Source organism: Leptonychotes weddellii, chromosome 2 (genome assembly GCF_054177405.1).
Source record: "Leptonychotes weddellii isolate Sample4059 chromosome 2, ASM5417740v2, whole genome shotgun sequence".
NCBI classification, from domain to species: Eukaryota; Metazoa; Chordata; class Mammalia; order Carnivora; family Phocidae; genus Leptonychotes; species Leptonychotes weddellii.
This window is the reverse complement of record NC_138370.1, coordinates 18,617,052-18,639,095: the sequence shown is the minus strand read 5'-3', so window position 1 is coordinate 18,639,095 and position 22,044 is coordinate 18,617,052. Positions and strand designations below refer to the sequence as shown.

Sequence of the window (22,044 nt, the reverse complement as noted above, 5' to 3'; positions counted from 1 at the left end):
TGCAGAAATTAGCCAACCCTGGTGTTAGAAACCTGTTTTATTAACAGCTTTGTTAATGCCTGAGTACTGATATGTTTGTACTCTGCCCCATTCTCCTTATCAGGCAAGCTAATGAAGAATATCAAATACTGGCTAACTCCTGGCGCTACTCATCTGCCTTTTGCAACAAACTCTTCTTCAGTATGGTGGACTATGATGAGGGGACAGATGTTTTTCAACAGGTATTATTTTGCTAATGTACTTAATAGAGTTGATTATGGTGGATACGGTTTTGTCGGTCAAATAAAAATACAATTCATTGAATAAGTTAATAAAGACAATAAGTAGCTATAATAAATTCTGTGATGTGATTAAAATAATTTTAGCCAATGTTATCTTTCTCATTGCACAGTTTTTGCTATTAGTATGCTAAACACATTTTAACTTTTCCATTATAGAGGAAACATATTTTTTAAGGATTTTATTTATTTGACAGTGAGAGACAGCGAGAGAGGGAACACAAGCAGGGGGAGTGGGAGAGGGAGAAGCAGGCTTCCCGCTGAGCAGGGAGCCCGATGCGGGGCTCGATCCCAGGACCCTGGGATCATGACCTGAGCCGAAGGCAGACGCTTAATGACTGAGCCACCCAGGTGCCCTGAGGAAATATATTTTTTCAAGGGTGTAGTGGTAATTTACATGCATTATCCTTATTTTGACATTTAACTGTATTGGGTTTAGGTGATATTTTATACAAATTTATGAAATTTTATATAAATTCAATGTAATTTTTACTTAACCCTCACTTTTTCCAATGTAACAGATAGAATTTTACATGTAAAGTAATAAATATTTATTTAAAAGTATTCTCTCTTATGGACTGAATTGTGTGCCTCCCAAACTCGTATGTTGAAGCCATAACCTAGAAGTAACTGTATTTGGAGCAAGGGCCTATAAGGAGATAATTAAGGTTAAATGAGATTGTAGAATGGGACCCTAATCCAATAGAGTGGTGTCCTTATAAGAAGCAGCAGATACCGGGAGAGTATGTGCACAGAGAAAAGGCCACGTAAGGACACTGCAAGAAGACGACCGTCTGCAAATCAGCAAACCAGGTCTCATCAGAGACCAGTTCTACTGGCATCTTGATCTTGGACTTCCAGCTTCCAGAACTGTGAGACAACAAATTTCTATTTTTTTTTATTATGTTATGTTAATCACCATACATTACATCATTAGTTTTTGATGTAGTGTTCCATGATTCCTTGTTTGCGTATAACACCCAGTGTTCCATGCAGTACGTGCCCTCCTTAATACCCATCTTCCCACCCTCTCCCCTCTTAAAACCCTCAGTTTGTTTCTCAGAGTCCATAGTCTCTCATGGTTCGTCTCCCTCTCCAATTTCCCCCCCCTTCATTTTTCCCTTCCTACTATCTTCTTTTTTTTTTTAACATATAATGTATTATTTGTTTCAGAGGTACAGGTCTGTGATTCAACAGTCTTCCACAATTCACAGCGCTCACCATAACACATATCCTCTCCAATGTCTATCACCCAGCCACCCCATCCCTCCCACTCCCCACCACTCCAGCAACCCTCAGTTTGTTTCCTGAGATAAAGAATTCCTCATATCAGTGAGAACAAATTTCTGTTTTTTAAGCCACCCAGTCCATGGTATTCTGTTACAGTAACCTGAGCAGACTAACACATTCTCATTTACACGGTCTTCTCTGTAGAGCAAGATAATGAATTGCAGCATAAGGATGCTAGTTGTCATCAGTTTTGTCATGGTTGTGTCATCATCATTGCCAACATTAAGTGCTCATGGTCCAAGTACTCTTCGAAGTGCTTATTGTATATTCTTTTATTTAGTTTCACAACGATCCAATGAGGAAAATAATGTGATCTTTATTTTACATATAAGTAAATTAAAGTATGGAGAGGTTGCTTTTCTAAGTTTACAAAGTTAGTGTAATATAGGGCTAGAGTTTGAGCTCGGTAGTCTGTCCCCAGAGCTCTAGTTCTTAGTCATGCTGTTACCTTGCAGCTACTAATATCTTTTGTATTTGTCACTACGTGATCAGTGCCTTTCAAATGTAAAATTTATTGTAGTACATGGCATTGATTAGTTTGGTCTATTTTATTTTTCTCACATGTGACATTCTTTGGCATTATACTTTATGAGGTCATGGAAAAGCATTTAGTTCTGTAAAGAATCTAGCTCACTAATTATAAATGGGCCATTAGTAAGTATTTTTTTCTTATTTGCTTCCCGATTGATTATTTGAATGCCAGTTTCTAGCTGAATAAGAAATTTCCTTTTTTGCCTTCAGTACCCTTTATTCTTGGTCTTTCCTGTTAGTATTCCTCACTTATTTATTCCCCTATAAATTTATTTTGCCTTTTGGGATGTTTCTTTCTGTTCACCTATTCAGCAAATCTTATTGACTGTCTACTCTGTAGGAGCAATGGATTGGTGAGAAACACATACATAGCTCTTCCCCATAAAGAGCTTACAGATCAGGGAGCTGATAGTAATAATATCATAATAATAACACACACACGTGTGTGTGTGTGTGTGTATGTACAGATCTTCCTTGACTTACATTGGGGTTATGTCCTGATAAAGCCATTGTAAGTCGAAAATATTGTAAGTCAAAAATGCATTTAATACACGTAACTATTGGATATCAGTTTAGCCTACCCTACCTTCAGTGTCCTCAGAACACTTAAATTAGTCTACAGTTGGACAGAATCATCTAACGCAAAGCCTGTTTCATATTAAAGTATTGAATATCATTGTGATTCATTGACTATGGGAGTGAAAGTGAAAACAGAATGGTTCAGTGTATCAGTTGTTCACCCTCATGATCGCATGGTTGACCGAGAGCTGTGGCTCACTGCGCTTGGTCAGCATCATGAGAGAGTACTGTGTTGCATATCACTACCCCACAAAAAGATCCAAATTCAAAATGTGAAGTACAGTTTCTACTGAATGTGTGTCACTTTGGCACCATTGTAAGGTTAAAAAATTACAAGTTGAACCATCTTAAGTCAGGGACCATCTGTAATTTCACATAACCTTACAAAGGGAAATTATAGTACTATAAGAACCAAATATTATTTCATGTAATTTATAGGCCTCCATGGACTCTCAGGAGCATTGACCTTAGAGATCATCAGGTGAAGTGCTATTCATTATACACTTGAATCCTCTCTGCCATATTAGGAAATAGTTGTCCAGGTCCAATCTGACTGCTAGAGCAGAGGCTTCAAGCCCAAATATCTATCCTGGCCAGGTTTGTAAACTAAATGAAGAAAGCAGATTGGATTAATTTAGTTGCATTATGGTATCTTTATTTATGTACATTCTTAATATATTAAACACATTAGTTCTTTACTTGCATAATTACATATGTTCTCTCCTATTTTCATAAAACAAAGTCTTTCTGGGTCTTTTTATATAAAATAAATCTTTAGTGGAAATACTATTTCATTTTTCTCCTAACTACTGTAAGAAATAAAATCAGCAAAACAGTATGGAGCTGACTGTTGATCTCGTTGTTGAGGAAACAGTATGGTGTGGATGAGGACTACAGCAAACTGGAGCAGACGAACTTGACCTCAGAGGGATACAGCTTGTTCTAGCTGTGTTTAGCAGATGCAGGCCACATGTAGCTAGAGCTGTTTTTTTCAAGGAGAAACCCAAATATGAATTTTTATATGAAATTTTCCTATCTTTAAAATGTGAGCAACTAATTCAAACTGTATGCTGAGTACTGACTGTGCAGGCTGCCAGGATATAACCATATAGATATATTGTTGGATAGAATCATTGAATTCTTTTGTATGCTTTAGACATAATTTGTTTTTTTTTTTTTAAAGTTTGACATAGATATGAAAGTTGACATCAAGATTGTTTTTAGTTGAAAAATTTCCTCAGGTTAATTTTGATTCAGCAGAATTCTGAATATAGAACTGCTTTGTCTTTTCTAAAACCTAGCCCCTGGCTTAGCAATAAGAGTTATTTTAAAATGCATAAAAGTAGCAGTTAGTGGCTTTTATGTGGAATTATAATGTACAAAAACAGGGAAGTACATATTTTGCATTATTGAGAACTAAAAGATTTTTAATGCTAGGTTTCTTTTCTCACTCACTATTGAACCACATTTTGTTGAAGTGCTCTTTCTAAACTGCCATTTTAAAACATTGTGCTGTCTGAAGATAATAGTAATATGAATGCTAAAACTTGGTAATTCCTGACTAACTTGGGACTTGTTGGGAAAGTAACTTCAATTATATATGATTCCCATGTAATGGTTGAGGCTAAGTGAATGATGACAGACCAACCAGTTAATGATTGTGGTGTGTTAGAAGCAGGTCTGGACTAGCAATAAGATCTGTGTTGTACCCTGCTTTGTGTAGCCTTGGGGAATTTGTACATTTTAATGATGATGAAAGCTTTGAATTGTATGATTTTTTTTAAACTCTAAGATTTTTAGATCTTAAACCTTAGTAGGAATTTTTTGATTGTTCCAACGCAGAGAGTTTTTACTTGTAGTATGTTATTTACGTGTTGGCTCTAATTATCTCTCATGCATCCACCATGGAAACACACACGAACAAAGTCTAGCATGGGAAAAAGCACCTAGAAGAAAGCAACTGGTGACTGTGTGTTTTGTTCTCTTTAACCAGCCTTACTAATGTCCATAACACGCAAGCCCACTGTTGGCACTGCTGCATCTTTACTTTGATGTCAGCTGCAATGACAATTTTTGCTTTGATTTCGCTTTTCATTCTCAGTATTGGGAAATGCTGAACTTTCAATTTTGCAAGTCAAGGCCAAAAATCTATTGGCCTTTATTTGAGACATTTTTCATATTCCTGAGCAGTGAGAATTTATATAATTTTTGTAGTTTGCTACTCAATGCAAATTAACCTAACATTTGTTTTAGGTATTATATTCTTAATAAGCACCATTTATATTAAAAGTAGTCTTCTATTCAATGCACTTTTCAAATGGAATTGCCTATAGAAAATAACTGTGACATATAATCATTTTAAGACACTTGAATTAATAGAGAAATTGAACAGAAAAAGATTATCATTGTGGATTTCTCCTGTAGTCTGGTAAATTCAGGTTATTTAGAACAAAAATGTTGGTTTCTGATATAATCATCATTTTTAAAAAGTCTTCAAATTTTTAATAGAGAATTTAATAATTTGACATTAATGCTTTTATGCATTTTTTTCAACAAGTGCCAGTACTTTTTTTTTAATAACTGCTTAAGTGAAATTGTAATGTTATATGTGAAGGTTCTGAGAACTTATCCAAATTCACAAGTTCTTTTTCAGTCAATAGCATATTACAGTGAATAAGCACAATAATTAAGCTCTGGAAAGCCACTTGGATTTTCATAATGTATGCTATCTTTTTAAAATTCATGCAGGAAAAACCATAAAATATTAGATTAATGAGATATAAAGATTGCTGGGATACTGTATTTCGTATTTTTTATCTTATGTTTTACAGCTCAACATGAATTCTGCTCCTACGTTCATGCATTTTCCTCCAAAAGGCAGACCCAAAAGAGCTGATACTTTTGACCTTCAAAGAATTGGATTTGCAGCTGAACAACTCGCAAAGTGGATTGCTGACAGAACGGATGTTCATGTATGTTTTTATTCCTCACAGTTTTAATAATAGACTAATTAGTTTGGTTTGTTATAACACTGTAGTAAGGCCACAGGATTCTTAAAATTAACTCTGTAGAACATTTTTCCTTGCTTAGAGAAAACCGTGTGATAGCCGTAAGCTGAATTTTGACTGAGTTAGGTGAATTTAAATGGTTTTTAGTTGGAAGGGAAAAATGAAGGGGGGGAAATCAGAGGGGGAGACGAACCATGAGAGACTATGGACTCTGAGAAACAAATGGAGGGTTCTAGAGGGGAGGGGGAGGGGGGTTGGGTTAGCCTGGTGGTGGGTATTAAGGAGGGCACGTACTGCATGGAGCACTGGGTGTTATACGCAAACAATGAATCATGGAACACTACATCAAAAACTAAGGATGTAATGTATGGTGATTAACATAACAATAAAAAAGATGTGTAATTTTTATTTAGCTTTTGGACAAATACAAATGATATAATACTTTTCATGAACCACGTGAGAAAATATGTATACTGTTCTTTGGACTATGGAATAACTAATTCTGTGTGTGTGTGTAATGTCTTTATTTTATGTAATTGAACTTTAACAATTCTACTTCTAGAAGTTTAACCTAAGGATATATTAGGGATGATTCAAATACTTAGCCATAGAAATATTTTTTAAGTAACATTCATTATAATGGAAAACAATTGGAAATAATTGAAATGTCTAAAAATAGGAGACTACTTACATGTACTGTAGCATGGACAACAATGGTCTACAAGTATATTTGACATAGAAAGAAGCTCAAGGTATAGGTTAGAAAAGTAGTATTTATAGTATGATCTAGAATTTTGTTTTAAAGCATAAATATGAGTGTAGATATGTAGACAGTTTATTGAGGAAATAAACCGAAATCTTGATGGTGGTTAATGTCTATGTGGAGGGCTTAAGGCTGCTTTAACTTCATCTACCAGAGTTTTCTATAGTGAACAATTATAACCAGTAATTTTAAAGTACATTTATTCTAGAATATGTAATTTTACCATAAGGTATAAACACATTCTTAGTCAAGATGGGTGTCTCTCATCATTGTTAACTCTTGTCATCTTTTTTTTTTTTTTTAATCTTTTGGCAAATATTCAGTTCTCCAACAGTATCATTCAGTTCATATAAGATACTAAGGGTAATATTGAAAAAGTACTATTAATTCTTTATAAGGGTTACTGAATTTTCATCAGAAATGATTCTAATCTATTGATCATACCTACACTTTAAGTTACTTGATAACCCTGTGAATAGAAAAACCATTGAACTGTACACCAGGTGAATTGTATGGTGTATTATATGTCAATAAAGATGTTAAAAAATGTTAAAGATGTTAAAATGTCCCAGTTTGGAATAATAAATATATTACGCCCCTATTTCCTCGCCCTGTACTAGATGATTCCACGTTTCATAGGTGAAACACAGCAGTTCTGGGTTAAATATAAGTAATGTGTATGTATAGTAACTGTTCACCTAAAGCAGGTCTTTTTACAAAGCCATGATGTTGGAAGCCATTTGTTTCTGATTTGTAAAGGGTAAAAGGAGTGTTAGTTCCACAAATGAAAAGTAGGGTGGCACCTTTTTAAAGTTTTGGAGTTGAAAATTGGAAGAACTGGAATATGGTCAAGAGAAAAACACTTTTACTTTATTCAACTCTTAAAATTTTCACTGCCTGTTTGCAGATTCGAGTCTTCAGACCACCCAACTATTCTGGCACCATCGCTTTGGCCCTGTTAGTGTCACTTGTTGGCGGTTTGCTCTATTTAAGAAGGAACAACTTGGAATTCATCTATAACAAGACTGGTTGGGCCATGGTATCTCTGGTATGTTATTACACTATACTTTTTCTCCTTATTTCTTTGTAAATAGTATAAGTTGTATGGTTGTTGACTTTCAACAAGTGTCAGAGTATTCAGTGAGAAAAGAATAGTCTTCAACAAATTGTGCTGGAACAGTCAAATATCCTCATGTAAATAATGAACCACAACCCTTAACTCACACCACATATAAAAATTACTCAAAATGGATTATGGTTCCATATGTAAAACTAAAATTATAAATCTCCCAGAAGAATACCAGATCTTTATAACACAAAAAGCATAAACCATGGGAGAAAAAATAATAAATTGGACTTAATCAAGATTAAAATATTTGCTCTTCAAAAGAATCCATAGACTCAGAGAAAATATTTGGAAAATATATGTGTATGGGGCATAGATCTAGAATATGTGAAGAATTATTGCTACCCACAAGATAGAAATCATGGTTTTATTTTATTTTATTTATTTATTTTTTTTAAAGATTTTATTTATTTGAGACAGAGAGAATGAGAGAGAGAGAGCACATGAGATGGGGGAGGGTCAGAGGCAGGATGCGGGACTCGATCCAGGGACTCCAGGATCATGACCTGAGCCGAAGGCAGTCGCTTAACCAACTGAGCCACCCAGGCGCCCAGAAATCATGGTTTTAAATAACAGTCAATCTGTTTATAGGTAAGATGGCATATATACATACTAGCCTCTCTCTCCTGCTAACAGAACTATAAACCTGGAGTGAATGCAAAGCTCCTCAGGTATTTGGTGTTTCTAAAAAGTAAAGATCAGGTGGATCAGGTAAGAATACCAGCATTCAAGATGACATTTAATTAGTAGATAAAAAATTACCAACCTTCTACATCTCTATATCCTTGATTTGAGTTTGGGCAATTTGGAGCAGACAGGTATCTAGGAGATACCTCTAGTTCTGGCTCAAGGAGAGTAGAAGAGATTCTTGTGTTTTTTTTCTATTTTCTTGTACCCCAATTCCTCAGGCAATCCTGTGGCAGAACAGTAGAGACAATGAAAGCAGTTGGTAGTGGAAACTATAGGAGCCAAACTCTTAAAGGGGAACCTTCCTCATCATGTCAAAATTTATAGAATGTACACCAAAAGAATAAAAAGTCAATTTTACTGTGTACTAATTCAGAAAATAGGCAAAAGATTTGAAGTGATGCTTGACTAAAGAGCATAGACAAAGGGCAAAAAAGCACATGCAAATTCCATGGTAGTGAACCCACATCTTTTGGCTTGGATGTTCTTGTGGTCCAATAAATGTTTCTATTCTGTATACTGACGTATATCCTGTGAGTCACCCAAGGCAAAGTGACAGCACCCTGTTAAAATATTGAACTTAGAAGCCTCCATTTTATGGTTGGTAATTGATTGGTTTTGATTGTGGTACTTGTAGGCAAAAATCCATGTTCTGCACCCTGGGGATAAATAGAGAAAGAAGTTATAGTCTTCCACTGCTGGCTGTTGAATAGACATTCTGATCTCTCCTCAATTTGAGACATTGCATAGAGCTTAAGAGCTTAAAGGATATGATAGGCCCTTGTGGGGTCTTCTATGGAGACCAGGATATCAATGTTGTAAAATAAGGGTGTACAATTGAAAGCAAGGGGAAGGTGGCCTGGTTAATCCTGTAGAACAAATAAGAAATACCCTTTTGGAGAATTGCTGCATTGAGACCCCACACTGCTGAGTAAAACAATGTATAAATCTAGAAACAGTAGGCTTTTTGTTTGTTTCTTTGCTATCTGTAAGGAAAGGACTCCCCGCCCCCCACCCCAGCTTTACTGAGGAATAATTGACATATAACATTGTGTGAAAGTTAAGGGTATACAATGTAATGATTTGATACCTGTATATATTGCAAAATGATTACCATAATAAAGTTAGTTAATACATTTATCACCTCATATAAATTACCTCTGTGTGTGTGTGTTGCATGGTGAGAATATTTAAGATTAACTCTATAACTGGAAATTTGTACCCTTTGACCAACATCTCCGTTTTCCCCACCTTACAGCCCCCTGAAATCACCATTCTATTCTCCCTTTTTTTAGATTCTACATATAAGGGAGATCATAAAGTATTAGCCTTTCTCTAACTTATTTTACTTGGCATTATGCTGTCCAGGTCCATCCGTGTTGTTGCAAATGCATGATTTTGTTTTTTATGGCTGAAATGTGATATATATATCCATATTCATCTGTCAGTGAGCACTTAAGTGGTTTCTATATCTTGACTATTGTGAATAATAATGCAGTGAATATGGGGGTTCAGATCTCTCTTTAAGATAGAATATGATTGCTTTCAGATACATACCCAGAAGTGGGATTGCTGGATCATATGGTAGTTGTATTTTTAATTTTTTAAGGAACCTCCATACTGTTTTCTGTAGTGGTTGTACCTTTTACCTTCCCACCAACAGTGCATAAGTATTCCTTTTTCTACATCCTTGCCAACAGTTGTTACCTCTTATCTTTTTGATAGTAACCATTCTAATAGGTATTAGGTGTTACTTCATTGTGATTTTGATTTCCATTTCCTTGATGATTGGTGATTTTTGAGCATCTTTTCATGTACCTGTTGGCCATTTTTAGGTCTTCTTTGGAAAAATGCCCATACAGATTTTGTGCCTACTTTTTAATTGGATATTTTTTCTTGAGTTGTGTGAGTTTCTTATACATTTGGACTCCTTCTCCAACATATGAGTTGCATATTATTTTCTCCTATTCTCTAAGTTGCCTTTTCATTTTGTTGATGATTACCACTGCTTTGCAAAAGCTTTATAGTGTGATATAGTCCCCTTTTTACTTTTGCTTTTGGTGTCATATTCAAAATATTGTCAAGACCAATGTCAATGAGCTTTTTTCATATGTTTACTTCTAAGAGTTTTATAGTTTTGGGTCTTAGGTATAATCCTTTAATCCATTTCGAATTAATTTTTGTGATTGGCATAAGATAGGTGTCCATTTTCATTCTCTGGCATGTGAAGATCCACTTTTCTCAGGACTTTTTATTGAAGAGACTATGCTTTCCTCATAGAATGTTCTTTACTCCCTTGTCAAATATTTGTTTTGTTTTTCTGCCATTTTGGTATGTATGTATGTATGTATTTATTTATTTTATGTTCAGTTAGCCAGCATATAGTAGTACATCATTAGTTTTTGATGTAGTGTTCAGCCATTCATTAGTTGTGTATAACACCCAGTGCTCATCACCATACGTGCCCTCCTTAATACCCATCACCAGTTACCGCATCTCCACACCCCCTCCCTTCTGTAACCCTCAGTTTTTTTTCCAGAGTCTAGAGTCTCTCATGGTTTGTGTCCCTCTCTGATTTCTTCCCATTCAGTTTTCCCTCCCTTCCCCTTTGGTCCTCCACACTGTTCCTTATGTTCCACCTATGAGTGAAACCATATGATAATTGTCTTTTTCCGTTTGACTTATTTCACTTAGCATAATCCCCTCCAGCCCATGTCGATGCAGATGCTGGGTATTCATCCTTTCTGATGGCTAATACTCCATCACATCTTCTTTATCCATTTGTCTGTTGAAGGGCATCTTGGCTCCTTCCACAGTTTGGCTATTGTGGACATTGCTGCTATGAACATTGGGGTGCATGTGGCCTTTCTTTTCACTACATCTGTATGTTTGGGGTACTTGTATTTACCCCAAAGATACAGATGTGGTGTCAAATACTTGATGGTGGTACTTGTGTGAGTTTATTTCTGGGCTTGCAATTCTATTGCATTGGTCTATTTCTGACAGTACCATTCTGTTTTGATTACTTTGTAACATACTTTGAATTCAGGGAATTTCGTGTTTCCAGGTTTGTTCTTTCTAGGTACTGTGTTGGCTATTTGGCATCTTTTTATGGTTCCATACAAATTTTAGGATTTTTTTTTTCTATGTGAAAAATGTCATTGGAATTTTGATAGTGATTGCATTGAATTTAGGTAGTATGGACTTATTAACAATATAAATTCTTCTGCTCTGTGAACACAGGGTATTTTTCCATTTGTTTCCTTTCTTTCTTGAATATCTTTTACCTCCCTGGTTAAATTTATTCCTAAGGATTTTATTGTTTTTGATGCTATTGTAAATGGGACTTTAAAAAAAAATTTTTTTTCAGATGTTTTGTTGTTAGACTCTAGCAACACGACTGATTTCTATATACTGAAACTTTATTGCAATTGGTTATTAATTCTAATAGGTTTTTGGTGGAGTCTAGGAATTTCTGTATATAAGATCATATCATCTACAATTTTACTTTTCCCTTTCTGATTTGGATAATAATAATAATAATTTCTTTTTCTTGCCCATTTGGTCTGGCTAGGACTTGCACTATGATGCTGAACAGGAATGATGATAGTGGGCACCCTTGTCTTGATCTTAGAGACCTTCCAGCCTATCATTATTTAGAATGATGTTAGCTGTGGGATCATCAAATAGGGCTTTTATTATGTTGAGCTATATTTCTTCTATATCCAATTTATTGAGAGTTTTTCTCATGGAAGGATGTTGAATTTTGTAAAATACTTTTTATATCTATAGAGATGATCATATGGTTGATTTTCATCTTTCATCCTATTAATGTAGTATATCCCATGCCTTATCTTTATTAAACCCTCCTTGCATACATGGAATAAATCCCTCTTAATCATGGTGTATAATCTTTTAACGTACTGTTGAATTTTGTTGAGAATTTTTGCATTTGTATTCATCAAGGATGTTTATTTGTAGTTTTCTTCTAGTGTCTTTATCAGGCTGTTGTTGAAATTGGGGTATTGGAGTCCCTGATTACTGTACTGCTGTTTTTTTTCTACCTTCAGATATGTTAGTGTTGGCTTAATATGTTTAGGTTCTGTGATATGGTCATATATATTTACAACTATTACATTTTTCATTTTTCATTATATAATGACCCTATTTATCTCTTGTGACCATTTTTTACTTCAACTCTATTTTTTTCTGATGAGTGTATAGCTACCCTGTTCTCTTGGTTTCCATTTCTGTGGAATATCTTTTTCCATATCTTCCCTTTGAAAGTATTTTTCTGCTTGAAGCTGAAAGGAGTGTCTCGGGGGCACCATATAGTTGGGTCTTCTTTTTTTTATCCATTTATCTACTCTATATCTTTTGAATGGATAATTTAATCCATTTACATTTAAAGTAATTATTGATAGGTAAGGACTTCTTAATGCCTTCTTAATTGTTTTCTGCTGCCAGAGGGCTTAGGGTTTTATTTTTTTGGCAGGTGGGGCTGGGGGGGGTCATTTTGTCACTTTGCCTCAGTTGAGCATCTAGGAAGTATTAAAACTGTGAAGTCTTCTCAGTGCACTTTGAACCTGGAAAACAATCCAAACAGGCCCATGGGACTATGAGTCTGGGAGGTTGGACATGTCCCCTCATCCAGGAATTGTGATGTCTAAGGAACAAAACCTAGACTCAGAACAATAAAATAAATTCCATACTCCCAACCCAGGGGAAAAAAAAAAGAATCAGTCCATATGTAAGAGGCTACTGCCAGCTGTTTCTGGCTGGTTTTTGTTCCCTCCTTTATGAGGTGATGATTGTTTACAGTGGTATGCTTTGACTCCCTTCTCTTTTTCTTTTGTGTATTTTGTGTAGTTTTGCTTTGTGGTTACCATGAGGCTTACATAAAACATCTTATGATAGGAATATCCTTATGATACTCCTCATAAGGATCCTTTGTTATTGAGAGGAGCAGAAAGTGCTAAGGAGTGCAGTGTTAGTGGCAGGTATCAAAAATTGGCAAGAAATATTTCTTTCCAGACAATGAGGATCCTGTCCTGAGAAGGAATACTTGTGGTTGGGACCTTACTTAGATACAGAAGGATTACATGGGGAGGTGGTAAAGACAGCTCAGGCAATGAGTGCTAAGGAACCAGAGATGGCAAAATTCAAAGTACAAGCAAAGATCAACCCAGGAAAATGAGTGGTTTACCTTTGAAGTACTGACCATGTTTCTTAGTGGCAGTGGCTCATGAAGAAATCAAGGGGAGTGAAGATTTAGGGGAAGAAGTCTGCCTGGAATCGGTTAAGTTCTGAGAGACCAAGGAGGTATGGCTACACAGAGGCATCATATTTTAAGGAAATGGCCAGTTTTCATAACAACAACAACAAATTGAACCACTGAGTTTTGTGGTCTCTTGCTTGTAGCCATTTCACCAGTTCAAGAAAAATGGATGCTATTCAAATATGAGCAGTATCAGAGCAATATCAACAAAGGATTTAACACAGTATCTGTGCATATCGTTACAAGGAAATAATTTACAAATGAGAGCAGCTTTTCCTACAGATACAGAAAACTTACCAGAAAACTTTTGCTAGAAAGTTAAGTGAAATTATAAAAAAAATCACTCTAGTATGGATAATGAAGTACTTGCAAGAAAGAATGTAAAACTAAGTATGAGAATTTAGAGATGGTTAGAAAATAGGAAGTAGTAACGTGGCATATGACAAATCTTGCTTATGAACATGGAATCAAAAGGTTTTTTCTTTAACAGTACTACCAACCAAATTTAGCTGTATATAAAATAACAAAAGTCAGGTTGTAGGAATGGTTGGTTAAGCCATAGGGGAAGTATAAATTAATTGAAAACCATCACAGTAATGGCTTAAAGTAGAAGTAGTGTTACTAATACCATAGAAATTACTTAATATTCATCACTTAGAATTTTAAAAAGTTAGCCAACTATAAATACAAGCGAACTTTCTTAGTTAGGTAAAGGATATCTTAAAATGTCTAGCAAATATCTTATTTAGTAGTGATAATTTAAAATAAAGCTTATAATTACATACTATTCATCATTTTATTAGTGGTCTTAGTCAAAGCTTAAGAACAGAAAAAGAAATGCAGGGAGTAAATAAATGTAAATGAGTAGGCATGTCATATTTACTTATGATTGTCCACATGGAAAAGTCATCACCATTTATGGAGAACCAACAATAAAAATTATTACTAGAGTTGAACAGGTTTTCTGAATTCAAAGTCACTATCCAATAATCATTAGGATTTTTATACAGTAAACAATTTAAATATATAATTGGACATAAAATTTTTAACAATAGGAAGAAAAAATATACTTAAATCTAACAAAAGGGGCACCTGGGTAGCTCAGTCGTTAAGCATCTGCCTTTGGCTCAGGTCATGATCCCAGAGTGCTGGGATTGAGCCCCGCATCCGGCTCCCTGCTCTGCAGGAAGCCTATTTCTCCCTCTCGCACCCCCCCTGCTTGTGTTCCCTCTCTCGCTGTGTCTCTGTCAAATAAATAAATAAAATCTTAAAAAAAAAAAAATCTAACAAAAGATGTAAAAAACGTTTACAAATAGTATACCAAAATTCAGACTATATATATCTGTATATATTTATAGCTAATTGTTGGTTTGTGTAGTAGTCCTTTATCCTTCAAATATAAATTTGAAGTTTGAGTTTTTTTCTTTAAGTTCAATATTTGCTTACTTTTGATAATTGAGTTATAATGGATTAATTATACTCCAATATAATTGGATACTAGAGGTGATCTCAAGCACCTTAGTAAGTTTAAAAGTGTTTTGGGTTTTGCTCAGGCTAGTTTTCAAATTGCTTCATTCAGTAAAGCTACCCAGGTTTTGTTTTGTTTTTTTAAGATTTTATTTATTTATTTGACAGAGAAAGAGCGAGAGAGGGAACACAAGCAGGGGGAGCGGGACAGGGAGAAACAGGCTTCCCACTGAGCAGGGAGCCTGATGCGCGGGGTTCGATCCCAGGACCCTGGGATCATGACCTGAGCCTAAGGCAGACGCTTAATGACTAAGCCACCCAGGTGCCCCTACCCAGGTTTTTTGATGAAAATATAGTACTTGTTTCAGTGTTTTTGTAAAGTTAAAACTTATCTAGTATTTAGTGTCATGCCAGATCTTGTCACTGTTTCAGTCTAGTGAAACACTGATAATATCTCTCTGAATTAGACTCAATTGAAAATAGCATGCCTTCATTATCCTCCTCCCCAGAATTATTGTTGTAAGCTAGTAATAATCATCATTACTATTTATTGTGTTTCTTCCTCCTTTGGGGTATGTTTTATGTACTTATTCCTTACAATAATGATGAAAAGGTTATTTGTATTATCCTCCTTTTATAAACAAGGAAACTAAGATTCAGTAAACTCAACTTGTAGCTCACACAGCTAGAAAATGATTAACTAGGAATTGTTTCCACGTGTCTGACTTCAAGTTCTATATTCTTTTCACGATGCTGGGCTTCTCTAAATCTGGACACATATCTCATATGTTGGATGTTTAAACCAATGGATGTAGTGGGCCATTATGACTACAAATAAATGCCTAAGAATATTTATATGGTAGATAAATGTTAAATACTTGAACAGATCAATTTTTTTCCATCCAGATTTTGTATTTCTGCTTTGAATCCTTGGAAGCCATTTACCTTGGCATAGCAGAAAATATTCTAACATTCACAAACACATACTTGAGAAGGAAATCTTGGCAAGTGTGCATGCTCCCCAATGGCAGACTTTTAGAAGTCAATAACAGGCTGCAGAGTACAGACATGTTTTCAAACAATATGTTTTAAAACTCTGATGACAAAATGTTGAATTAAAAACTCCTCTTGAAACTTTTCTCCCTCTGTTTTTCATTAATATAGAAATATACAAACTGTAATCTTTTCCTTAGCTGTTGATAGCTTATGGAAACAAATTTGAATCTTCTTTACATTCTGCCTGATAGCCACCTCTACCACCACCAAACCTGACTCTATTTATTTTTAAAAAAGGCTAGGTTTAAGTGAAAAAATGGATTTGTTCATTTCTAATCTTATCCAATTCTTAAGATATCCTTACAGAGTCAAGAGGCTACCCAAAATGCTAACCCATTTATTCAGATTCTCAAACATTTGTCTGTGTGAAATAACCAATATCCCATTTTCTTTTGGGAAAGAGAATGTTTTTTAGTAATTTTTGGCAAACTATTATCTGATTTGTGGAAACTCTGATGAAAGCCTTGGATTGCACAGAAAAGGAAAACTTCTAAAATGAAAATAATGAATTAGAGCGGACCACTTCTGTAATATCAAACATTGTATGCAAAATGAGAATAATGAGAAAAAGTTTGTAAAAGAAGCTCTATCCACATACCCATTTTTGGTAAAGAACAAATCTGTATACAATTAGCAATTGTATATTGAACCTATGCAAAAGTATCTCCCAGGGGATTACTGAGTGTTACACATCCTTAGTTCTATAGACTGTATTCTATTACTGGGTGTTTTTTTTTTTTTTTTTTTGTCTTTTTCATTATTCATATTATTGTATATGACTCACAGGTAGGCTGAGAATGCAGTATTTCCTGGTGAGAGGAAGCTGTTCATAGTGCTTTAGGGTGTAGGATAGAGACAAAGTTTGCAATTTCCTTATATAGAGAAAGATATGCAAATATTTAAAAAGGTAATATTAGGGCGCCTGGGTGGCTCAGTTGGTTGAGCGACTGCCTTCGGCTCAGGTCATGATCCTGGAGTCCCGGGATCGAGTCCCGCATCGGGCTCCCTGCTCGGCAGGGAGCCTGCTTCTCCCTCTGACCCTCCCCCCTCTCGTGTGCTCTCTGTCTCTCTCATTCTCTCTGTCTCAAATAAATAAATAAAATCTTTAAAAAAAATAAAAAGGTAATATTAGAGCTTCCTGATTCTGAGTTTTAAAAAAATTAGGTAAAGGAATATTCATAGGTTCCTCCTGGTCTTGAAAAAAAATATTATGAACTCCTGTTTATAAGTGATGATAATTGTTTATAGAGCTGAATAAGCATTGATTCTGGTTTTACTCCATTTTCCCTTCCTCCCTAAAGAAGAAGGATGATAAACAATAAACTTACACGTTACCTGTTTTATGATGAGTTTAAAGTAGAATGGTTGGGTAAAATATTGAACTACACTGGTACATAACTTCAAGGAGTAAAATATGAATATATAGTTTATGGTTTTCAGAAATAAACGTTGACTTGGAATATCAAAATGAGTTAAAATGTTATGTTCCATAGCCCTTAGCACAGATCTTCATGGCAACCTAAAGCTCCTCATAGATGGCTATCATTTCAAAGCAGAAATATAAGTGTGATAAATAGTTATATTCATTTCACACGCAAAGAAAAACATCCTAAGAATTTGCAATTAAAAACATGAAAGATAAACATCACTTTAAAAATCTAATAACCCAAACTTTATTATCACAGTAAATCTTAGTAGGACAGAAGCTGTTTTCTGCCTTTTAACACTGATGGTCTATATTGTAAGATGATTCACATATCTTAATGTGTCTTCTGTCTCAAAGAAATTGTATCAGTTTAATTGGGTAAGTTTTGTGACAAACCTAAGCTTGAAATTAATACAAACGATTACACAATTTTCACATTCCTGAAGGATTCTTTGGTGTCTACGTATTGTGTTGTATCAGTCAAAATGTATTTCTTGTGACCACACAAAACTGCAAGGCGGCTCTGACTTCAGAATGAGCACCTTTACAAATTTACTTGAACTAAATTATGTAATTTATGCAGGTACTATCTCTGTGGTTTTTTATTTTGTTCTCTTTACAAGTGAGAAGCTTAGGTAAGTGCTGCTAATATTTTTTTCAGTAAAGCAACTGTTGTTTTTAAGTTTGAGTCATTTGAAGATGGGTAGGTCTGTTTGCAAATTGGTAGTTTATATATATAGCCTCATGTATATTTTTGTGTTAGGATTATGGCAAGAATATAATGAAAAATTTAATATATTTTTAGGGTATACTTTTCTTAATAAATTTAGTTCCTAATTTTGTGTAATGAGAACAGACAGTAGCCCAATAATTCAAAGAATATTCAAAGATGACTGTAGAGAGGATTATATAAAACAGGATATTTAGTCTTTCCTATAAACTGAGTACAGTTGACCCTTGAACAAATCAGGTTTGAATTGTGTGGGTCCGTATATCAGATTATTTTCAGTAAATACAGTACAGTACTGGTAAGGTATTTTCTCTTCTTCATGAAGTTCATACCATTTTCTTTAGCTTATTTTAAGAGTAAGTATATAATAGGGGGCACCTGGGTGTCTCAGTTGGGTATCCATCTGACTCTTGGTTTCAGCTCAGGTCATGATCTCGGGGTTGTGAGCTGGAGACTGCTTAAGATTCTCTCCCTCTTCCTCTGCCCATCACCTCTCCCCCCTTAAAAAGATTTTATTATTTTTTTTATTTATTTGAGAGAGAGAGAGCTAACAGGGAGGGGCCAAGGGAGAAGGAGGGAGAGAAAGAGAGAATCTCAAGCAGACTGCATTGATTGCAGAGCCCAACACGGGAGAGAGAGCGATCTCACAACCCTGAGATCATGACCTGAGCTGAAATCAAGAGTCAGATGCTTAACCAACTGAGCCACCTGGGTGCAGCCACCCTCTTTTTTAGTATAGTCTTATCTGGTTTTGGTATCAGGGTAATGCTGGCCTCATAGAATGACTTTGGAAGTTTTCCTTTCTTTTCTATTTTTTGGAATAGTTTGAGAAGAATGAGTATTAACTCTCCTTGAAACGTTAGATAGAATTCACTTGTGAAGCCATGTGGTCCTGGACTTTTGTTTGTTGGGAGTTTTTGGATTCCTAATTCAATTTCTTTGCAGATTATTGGTCTGTTCAAGTTTTCTATTTCTTCCTATTTCAGTTTTGGTAGTTTATTTTTCTAGGAATGCATCCGTTTCTTCCAAATTGCCTAATTTGTTGGCATATAATTGCTCATAATATTCTCTTGTAATTGTATGTATTTTGGTGGTGTTGGTTATTATTTCTCCTCTTTCATTTGTGATTTTATTAATTTGGGTCCTTTTTCTTTTTGGTAAGCTTGGCTGGAGGTTTATCAGTTTTATTGATTTTTTTTTTTCAAAGAACCAGCTCCTAGTTTCATTGATCTGTTTTCTTGGGTTTGGGTTTTTTTAGTTTCTATATCATTCATTTCTGCTCTAATCTTTATTATTTCCTTCCTTCTGCTGGCTTTAGGCTTCTTTTGTTGTTCTTTTTCTAGCCCTAAAGGGTGTAAGTTTAGGTTGAGATTTTTCTTATTTCTTGAGGTAGGCCCGTGTTGCTATATACTTTCTCTGAGGATGGCTTTTGTTGCATCCCAAAGATTTTGGACTCTTGGGTTTTCATTTTTTCCATGTATTTTTTTAAATTTCTTCTTTGATTTCCTGATTGACCCATTCATTGTTTAGTAGCCTCCATGTATTTGTGGTCTTTCCAAATTTTTTCTTGTGGTTGACTTCTAGTTTCATAGCATTTGGTCAGAAAGGGTGCATGGTATGATCTCAGTCTTTTTGTATTTGTTGAGACCTGATGTGTGACCTATTATGTGATCTACTCTGGAGAATGTCCCATGTGCATTTGATAAGAATGTATAGTCTGCTGTTTTGGGATGGAATGTTCTGAATATATCTGTTAAGTCCATCTGGTCCAGTATGTCATTCAAAGCCATTGTTTGCTTATGTATTTTTTGCTTAGATGATCTGTCAATTGATGTAAGTGGAATGTTAAAGTCCCCTATTATTGTATTATCAATTAGTTCTTTTATGTTTGTTATTTTTTTTATATATTTGGTTGCTACCAGGTTGGGGACATAAATATTTACAATTACTATATCTTCTTGTTGGATTGTCCCCTTTATTATGATATAGTGCCCTTCTTAGTCTTCCTGTAAGAGTCATTGTTGTATATAGTTTGTCTGAGATAAGTATTGCTACTCTAACTTTAACATCCATTTGTATGGTAAATGTTTCTCCATCCTCTTACTTTCAGTCTGCAGGTGTCTAGGTCTAAAATGGGTCTCTTGTATGCAGCATATAGATGGGTCTTGGATTTTTAGTCCATTTACATTCAAATTAACGATTGATATATATTTAGTACTATGTTAATTTTTTTTGGTCATTTCTGGAGATTTCTCTGATCCTTTGTCACTTTTGGTCTTTCCAGTCAAAGAATCCCCATTAGTATTACTTGCAGGGCTGATTTAATGGTCATGAACTCCTTCAGTTTTTGTTTGTCTGGGAAATGCCTTATCTCTCCTTCTATTCTGAATGATAGTCTTGCTGGATAGAGTATTCTTGGCTGTGGATTTTTCCCATTCAGCACGTTGAATATATGATGCCACTCTCTTCTGGCCTGTAAAGTTTCTGTTGCGAAATCTCCAGCTAGCCTTTTTGGTCTTCCCTTATCAGTTAAGGACTTCTTTTATCTTGCTGCTTTTAAGATTTGTTCTTTATCAGTATATGTCTTGGTGTTGCCCTGCATTTGTTGATTTTGATTGGGAGTCCTCTCTGCCTTCTGGATCTGGATCTGTTTCCTTCTCCAGATAAGGGAAGTATTCTATTATTTTTAAAATAAATATTCTACTCTCTTTTCTCTCTCTGTCCTTCTTCTGGGACTCCTATAATATGAATGTTATTATGTTTGATGGAGTTACTGAGTTCCCTGAGTCTATTCTCATGTTCCATAATTCTTTCTCTCTTTTGTTCAACTTCATCATTTTCTGTTATCTTCTGGGTCACTAATTTGTGTTCCTCTGCTGCTACTAGCCTGCTGTTCATTGTATTCTTCATCTCTGATGGATTCTTTTTTAACTCTTTAATCTCTGTGGTAAGGGTCTCCCTGATGTCTTCTATTCTTTTCTCAAGCCCAGTGAGTATCCTTATGATTATTGCTTTAAATTTTCCATCAGGCCTATTATATCTGTTTCACTTATATCTCTGGCTATGGCTTTACCTTGTTCTTTCATTTGGGATGAATTCCCAAAGTCCCATAGTTAGTGAAAATTATTCTAATGGGTGAAGTGATACATGATTTTTTAAATTTAATTATGTGACCATTATTTTTAAAAAATGCAGTATTGATATTCCTTGATATACATATTATAACATTACACCCTGTTTTTCAGTGTATAGTCTTTGCTATGACTTCTGGCCAGATGTGGAATCATATCCGTGGACCTCCATATGCTCATAAGAACCCACACAATGGACAAGTGGTAAGTGCATGTTCTAAGCACCCATATTTTAAACTTTAATCCTGTTTATTTTTTTTATTTTTATTTTTTTAAAGATTTTATTTATTTGACAGAGAGACACAGCGAGAGAGGGTACACAAGCAGAGGGAGGGGTAGAGGGAGAAGCAGGCTTTCCGCCAAGCAGAGAGCCCTGTGCGGGGCTTGATCCCAGGACCCTGGGATCATGACCTGAGCCGAAGGCAGCTGCTTAACGACTGAGCCACCCAGGTGCCCCAATCCTGTTTATTTTTAAATAATATTCACAGACAAGGTGGGGTCCGAACTAAGGACTCTGAGAAGGAGAGTCACATGCTTTTCTGACTAGGCAGTCAGGTACCCCTTTCATCCTGTTTATATAGGAATCAGAAATCATGTGCAGTATTTAGTGAGAAAGGATTTTGTCTGTAAATCTAAAGTTTTGTTCTTTCTCTTCTGATACAACCTCTACTATATGCATATACACATGCACATA

At 35.2% G+C, this 22,044-nt stretch overlaps 1 protein-coding gene across 4 annotated transcripts in view; it reads left to right on the top strand.

Moving 5' to 3' along the window:
• The first annotated feature begins 81 nt into the window (after positions 1–81).
• TUSC3 (tumor suppressor candidate 3) overlaps positions 82–22,044 on the top strand; it is a 106,354-nt gene continuing 84,391 nt past the window's right edge. For all 4 annotated transcript variants that reach the window (XR_014141179.1, XM_081808204.1, XM_081808193.1 and 1 more), the window contains exons 1-4: positions 82–221; positions 5,510–5,650; positions 7,357–7,497; positions 21,465–21,554. Coding sequence is in view for 3 of the 4 variants with exons in the window: in XM_081808204.1 (XP_081664330.1) it covers positions 183–221; positions 5,510–5,650; positions 7,357–7,497; positions 21,465–21,554 (411 nt within the window). In the remaining variant the exon portion in view is untranslated. The remainder of the gene's footprint in view (positions 222–5,509; positions 5,651–7,356; positions 7,498–21,464; positions 21,555–22,044) is intronic.